The 7,248-nt window shown below is 41.1% G+C and overlaps 1 protein-coding gene across 1 annotated transcript; it reads left to right on the top strand.

The window, feature by feature from the left end:
- The first annotated feature begins 4,004 nt into the window (after positions 1-4,004).
- On the top strand, positions 4,005-4,949 carry LOC143828704 (olfactory receptor 10T2-like). Its single transcript, XM_077318947.1, has one exon. It carries the CDS (start codon positions 4,005-4,007, stop codon positions 4,947-4,949), a length of 945 nt encoding a protein of 314 aa, XP_077175062.1.
- The last annotated feature ends 2,299 nt before the right edge of the window (positions 4,950-7,248 follow it).

Raw genomic sequence — 7,248 nt, 5'->3', positions numbered from 1 at the left:
TCCCTGCTCAGCTGTGCTAATGATCTGTGGCTGACATCAGTGAATTTCCTTCATAAACAGGTGCCTCTAGGTGCAATTCCAAGTTTTTTCTGTCCATCTCAATTTTTTAAAGAATTGTATTGATTCATTTAAAAACTTTTATAAAAATAATCAAAGAGACAAGTTTGTTCTTTATTTATTTTTAGATAAATAATCCTACCATCAGAACTTTTTGATCAGATTAGATGTTATAATGATTTTTTTAAATTAAAAGAAGTGGGGATTTTTCTGGTCAAGATCTTAAGAGCCAGTCTTGTCGATAGTTGCTGCTATTTTTATTCCATTATTATAGAAAGGTGATGCTCGCATCTACTCAAACTATCAAATTATAGCCCTGATCTCACACGCAAGTAAAATCTTATTGAAGATCATCCGGAACCGTCCCAAATCAACCATTGATGCTCAGCTACCAGATGTCCAGGCTGGTTTTCGACATGGTCGTGGAACCCGAGACCACATTGCAAATTTGCACTGGATTCTTGAAAAAACACATGAATATCAAAAGGCCATCTATCTATGCTTTATTGATTATTGATTATTCTAAGGCATTTGACTCATAAGAAGCTATGGGATGCCTACATGAATTGGGAGTGTTGTTCCACTTAACCCATTTCATCAGTTCACTGTACACCAACCAAGAGGCCATAGTACGAACAATATATGGATACACTAATTGGTTCAAGGTCAGCCAAGAAGTGAGTCAAGGGTGTATCCTATCACCCTTTCTTTTTGCAGAGGTAATTATGCGGAAGCTTAATCTGGAAGAATCTACGGTCGGAGTCAAAACTGGAGGTTGTAAAATCAATAATTTCCACTATGCAGATGATGAAACACTCCTTGCTGAATCGGAGCATGGTCTGAAGACCTTGATAAAGAGACTAAAAGAAGAAACTCAAAAGATGGGACTATACCTAAATATCAAGACCAGGTCATGACAACTACTGGCAGTAACACCAAAGTCACGATTGACAACGAGAACATAAAATGTATTGATAATTTCATCTTTCTTGGCTCTATGATCAATCAAAGTGGTGGATGCAGCCATGAAATCAAACGGCGAATAACACTGGGCCGGAACGCAGTGTTAGGCATGAACCAAATATGGAAGAGTAAGTATATCAGCCTTAATACAAAGTGCCGGCTAGTCAACACCATTGTATTCCCCATAACAACCTATGGATGCGAAAGCTGTATCCTGAAGAAAGAAGACAGGAGGAGAATAGATGCTTTCAAATTACGGTGTTGGAGACTAATGTTGAGAATACCATGGACAGCCAAAGTTACCAACAAGATAGTTTGGGAGAGGAGCAGGCCAACTTTGTCATTGGAAGGGAAGATGTTGTGGCTAAAGTTCACTTACTTTGGTCACATCATGCAATCAAACTCATTAGAAAAATCATCAATGCTCGGCATAGTCAGCAGCAAAAGGAAGCATGGTTGCCAAAGGATCCGCTGGCTCAACACGATCAAAGCCGATACAGGGATGACCATGAACCAATTAAAAGAAGCAGAGACAGGGGCACGAGGTGAAAACTTTCCTAAAGAATCGCCAAGGGTCAGACATGACTGAATGGATAACGTCATCATCATCATCACCATCATCATCATCATCATCATCATCATCATCGTCCTGTGATTTGACTCTGGTATTAAATTAGAGCAGTTGCATTCTAGGAAGAAAGAGAAGAACAATGGAGAGTTATCTTATTTTTGGGGAAAAAAATAAAAGTTTCATAAAATTCTTGGTTCATTTGAATGGAACATGCAAGAAGGAAAATGTCCCAATATCTGCAGTGGGCAAAAATAATTAGTCTCTTGAATGCTAACTAAAAAGGCACAATACAGTTATTGAAATCAGGATGCAGAGAGGGGAAATTGGCATCAGAAAAAGAAGAATTGGTTCTTAGATGCCACCTTTCTCTACCCCAAGGAGTCTCAAAGTGGCTTACAATCGCCTTCCCTTTCCTCTCCCCACAACAGACAACCTGTGAGGTAGGTGACTTTGAGAGAGCCCTGATATTACTGCTCATTCAGAACACCTTCCTCAGTACCATGTTGAGGCGAAGGTCATCCAGTTGGTTGCATGTGGGGGAGGGCAGAATCAAACCTGGCTCACCAGATTAGAAGTCCTAACTCCTAACCACTACACCAAGTGAGCACACTGACTCTACTCCATGCCTGATGGGTCACTGTCTCATGAACACAGAATGCATGTGTTCTAGAAATGCATATGCATAGCTTCGTTCCTGTCACCAGGATCACTGTTTCCCCCCTAATATTTCTAATCACACATTGGGAGTTTATATACAAATGCCTTCTATGCATGTAGACTTTCCTGATGAGCCATTAATTGTTTATAGGGTTCAACTGGGATTTTATCCATTGTTAATTAATTATTAAAGACCCATATGTCAGGGCATCCTGACTCACTGGCTGACATACCAGCATTAAGTGCAGTCCAATAATTGCTCCTAATGTAGAGGAACTAAAATTACTCTCAAGCCTACATGAAATGGTATGCAGAAGGAAGCTGTAACTCCACTGTGTTTTCCCATGCGAGCAAACACTAGTGATAAAAATAGTGAAGATTAGCCTAGAATTAATTGCCTAATTAAGAGCCTCTTGTGGCATAGAGTGGTAAGGCAGCAGACATGCAGTCTGAAAGCTCTGCCCATGAGGCTGGGAGTTCAATCCCAGCAGCTGGATCAAGGTTGACTCAGCCTTCCATCCTTCCGAGGTCGGTAAAAAGAGTACCCAGCTTGCTGGGGGGTAAACGGTAATGACTGGGGAAGGCACTGGCAAACCACCCCGTATTGAGTCTGCCATGAAAACGCTGGAGGGCGTCACCCCAAGGGTCAGAGATGACTCGGTGCTTGCACAAGGGATACCTTTACCTTTACCTTTAATTGCCTACAATGTAATGTCATAGAATTATCAGGGGAACACAATCCCAAGTGGGGAACCAGCCCCTGCATTAATAAAGGTAATAAAAAACAATGATAGAGAGACTTTCTTCTAGCTTCAGGTAAGTTTATTGATCACAGCATCTAGTCTGTTTTCTGCTGGTAGTTATGGCTTATGATCGATATGTGGCAATATATATCATTTTCTGTGCTCACTACAAGGATGTTATTGAACTCTGGAAAGCATTTGAATGCTCAGAAACATGAAGCCATGCCTTGAAACTCCCAGTCATCGTCCATGCTGGTCTTACCTTTATAAAGGGATGATAGCTCAAACGTTTGTGATTGTAATTAATAGGATGTCATGGTTTAGCTAGGAAAATGTAGTGCAAAGAATCCTGGGATTCAGCCCATGCATCTGAAAGATTTACTCTGTCGCAACATCTTCCTTTAGTCTTATGCCACCTATTTGAAGGGCAATAAAGTGTATTCCTCACATTTGTGGTAGAATGAAATTTAAGAACTATTATACTAGTATGTCACAGCCTCACTATTTGTTTTCACTGACTGAACTCAAACTCAGCTGCTTCACCACATTGTTGAGTAATGCCCCCTCAATGTGATATAGTGATTATTTGCAACTGTATATTTCTGTGTGCAATCCAGGCTTAAATCACCGATGTAACGCATCAAGAATGCATTATCCAACAGGTGTGCAAGCAGCAGTCAGAATATATGACAAGAGCAGTTATGGAAATATCAATCTATGGATATAAGAAGAAGGAAGGATGGCAGTTTAATGGAGAAAAGGACTGGAGGATGAGGTAGAATTGACACATTAGGTACTATCCAGTCTACGTCATGCATGTATTGCATAACCTCCATAATGACAGCTTGTCTATTTCTTGTACTATTGCTTTCCCCTTATGAACAATTTACAATATTTCATGACACTTTGAGTAATTTAAGAGCTGAGAATTTGCTGTCATTAAACTGTATGCCTCAGTTAATCATGTAACTCACCTTTTTTTCCCTTTTAGGCCAAATAACTTTTCTTAGAATATGCATAAAGGAAACATCAGCTCAGTGACTGAATTTCTCTTGCTGGGTATTTCTGTTCTTGGGAAGAACCCAACATTGCTTTTCCTGATTTTTTCTCTTTTGTATTCCACTATCCTGGTCTTCAACATCATCATCATGTCAGTCATACTGATTGACCGGACCCTGCACAGCCCAATGTATTTTCTACTCTTTGCATTCTCAATCTCGGAAACTAGCACCACGCTGGTTACCATCCCCAAGCTCCTATTAATGCTACTGACAGGGCAGCAATCAATTTCATTTACTGGATGTGCTTTGCAGATATTTTGGTTCTTTGGCCTGGGGGCAAACAACTGTTTTCTGCTGGTAGTTATGGCTTATGATCGATATGTGGCAATCTGCAACCCACTTCAGTACCAGGTCTTGATGAACCATAGGACATGTGCCAAACTAGTAGCTGCATCAGCTGTGACAGGATTTCTCATATCATTCAGCATTGATGCCCTCATATTCAGGTTACCTTTCTGTGGACCCAGAGGAGTCAGACATTTCTTCTGTGATCTCTCACCTGTTTTGAGGCTAGCTTGTACTGACACCTACATGACAGGTGTTGTCATTATTATTCTATGTGCCATTGTTTTGTTGGCAACAGTCATACTGATCATTATCTCATATATCTTCATCCTCTCTGCTATCCTGAAGATCCAGTCCAGCAGTGGCAGGCAGAAAGCCTTCTCTACCTGTGCCTCCCACCTCACTGTGGTGATAACACATTTTGGCTGTGCTTCTTTTGTGTATTTGAGACCCAAGTCTGTATCTTCATTAGATCAGGACACAGTGATCTCGGTGGGGTATGTCTTTCTAAGTCCTCTCTTGAACCCTATGATCTATACATTAAGAAACAAGGAAGTTAAATTTGCCATTAAAAGACTGTTAAGAAATTCATTATGTTTCAAGAAACTCTGAACAATAGGCTCTGTGGCAGTTATATGACTAACAAGCAGGTCTGGGCAACTCTTTAAAGAACATGAGTCTCCACAGCAGCAAAGATGAGAAAGACTGGTGTTCTGAAGTATTTGCAGAGTCATCCTAAACACTGCTATACCCTTCAAAATCCATTTAGTCAATGGGCTTAGAAGGGTGTAACTCTTCATAGGATGGCATAGTGGATGACTAATTTCATTTTTGGTTGTTTCAATGACACATGCATTCAGGCAGCCACTTCTTCCCATTATCCAGGTGGGATCAGAGGCTCAAGGACTGTAGCCAGTGTTTCCACTAACTATATGATTTGGACCAGAGGTTTAGGGATCATGGACTCAGCAAGGGGGCTTCAAAGGCAAGTTGTAACTTTGCATTTGAAGTATACATTGCAATCTCATGTAATGAGTTTCAGGCAGACAGATGGAAAGTCCTCCATCTTAGAGCCAACTGAATTTCTCACAGACAGAACAGACACGGGGAACTATTTGGCAAGCCATCAAGCAGTAAAGCAGCTAAAATGGAAATAATATATCAATAATAAGCAAAATGCTTTTCAGCACCACATTAAGCAGGGATATGGGTCATCTCTCTACAATGCAGGGAGTGGATAACAGTGATCAGCCAACTCCTGTGCCCATTGTCAATGTATGTGAAGTTGCTCTTGTTTATGTGATTTTCATGTTTTTTTCTTTATTTCTTTAAAGCAACATTGTGGTGTCTTTATTGAATGCAGCTTCTGGAGCTGTATGTTCATGGAAGTATTAATGGATGAGGAGGGAGAGGGGCTTCTCACCTCTTCCCACATCCTTATCTCACCTACACATTGCCTCCAGTGTACACCAGCTGCTCTTGTTAGAGCAGAAGTGGGGTTGCTATGGGGAATGAACTGAATTCACTTTGCCTTATTGAAATATTTTCATTCTTTTCAACCTGCTCCGCTGCATTCATGAGTTGTTGAGAACTGATAAATACAAACTGATTTTTCTCAAATCTCTTTAGCCAGGATGCCATAAAAGACAGAACAATCATAAATCATGCTAAATTATCTTCTGGGTATAGAAAAATCATCGTTCATGATACTTAAGAAACATCAGAAACCCTTAGTCAAAATGGCTAAACTGACCAGTCTAGTGAACAACAGACCTATGGAGGAGTTCAAAGAACTATGGTGTTTCTACATAGATTATATAGACAGACAGTAAGCAAATGTATTACTTGAACAGTGAAGAAATCATATTGTATATAGTTTTATGTGTATTATCTTTCCTTTCATCTCCTTGTTATTTACTCTAGTAGCAAAAAATGCTCTCTTGTCTAAAAACAAATTATCTTGTCTAAAAACAAACACATTTTGCTGGGTGGTCAAGAGAATTTGTTTGGTGTAGCCCCAACCAATATTTCTAAAGTGTTTCTACTTGGAGCCCACCTTCTAAGATGCATATTGTCTAAAACCGCCACTCTCAGCTATAGTCTTATTCTGTATCAAGAGTGCATTTCATGAGTGTCACAAAAAGCTTTATTTTTCCTTTCTTTTCCTTTTTATTTACTCAAGTAGCATAAAATCCCATTGTAATTAATTAACAGGTACTAGCCTTCTCTCCCCACCCCCGCCCCCACCCCAGGCAAGGGGGGACTGCCAGCATGGACTCCCTTCCCCCCCCCCCTCTACCCCATGCAGCATCACCGAGGCCTGGAGAAGCTGTGGCGGGCCTTTTTGGGGTGGTGGGGAGTGCTGGTGGGGACTCCCTTCCTCCTTCACCTCTGCCTTGGGCAGGCCTGCTACAACCTGGAGAGGCTGCAGTGGGCCTTTTTAAGGTGGGGGGAGTGCTGACGGGGTCTCCCTTATTCCATCCTCCCTCTGCACAGCCTTGCTGAGGCCTGGAGGAGTCATGGCTGAGGCTGCTCGGGATGGGAGCAAACACTGGCAGAGATGGGATAGCCTACCACATTGGCAGTTAGGTGATGTGTCTCAACTCCTCCCACCACCCCTTCCCATTTTATTCAGATGTTCAGATATAAAAATCAATAAAACTGGTAATATATCAGCGTATTAGAAGAAAAGAATAGAAACACCAGAAACCCTAAGCTTAGAAAGGTTTTTACGACCCTACGTTTTCAGAGTATGCCAACGGCCCACCTGGAAGGTAGATATGCACAGGAACTACATCTGCTGAAATCCAGCTGTAGAAAATGCATTTCATTATGCACTCCACTGCCCCCAAGATTCAGATTTCTGGAAAACTTCTTGGTAAATACAAAGGGTACACATAGCCAGAGATGT

The sequence above is a fragment of the Paroedura picta genome, chromosome 2 (assembly GCF_049243985.1).
Source record: "Paroedura picta isolate Pp20150507F chromosome 2, Ppicta_v3.0, whole genome shotgun sequence".
Taxonomy (NCBI): domain Eukaryota; kingdom Metazoa; phylum Chordata; class Lepidosauria; order Squamata; family Gekkonidae; genus Paroedura; species Paroedura picta.
Note: the sequence above shows the minus strand (reverse complement) of the source record. Positions and strands in the feature narration are given on the sequence as shown.

What these genes read in the sequence shown, in the direction of transcription:
- LOC143828704 (XM_077318947.1), top strand. Translation starts at nt 4,005, where the DNA reads ATGCATAAAGGAAACATCAGCTCAGTGACTGAATTTCTCTTGCTGGGT.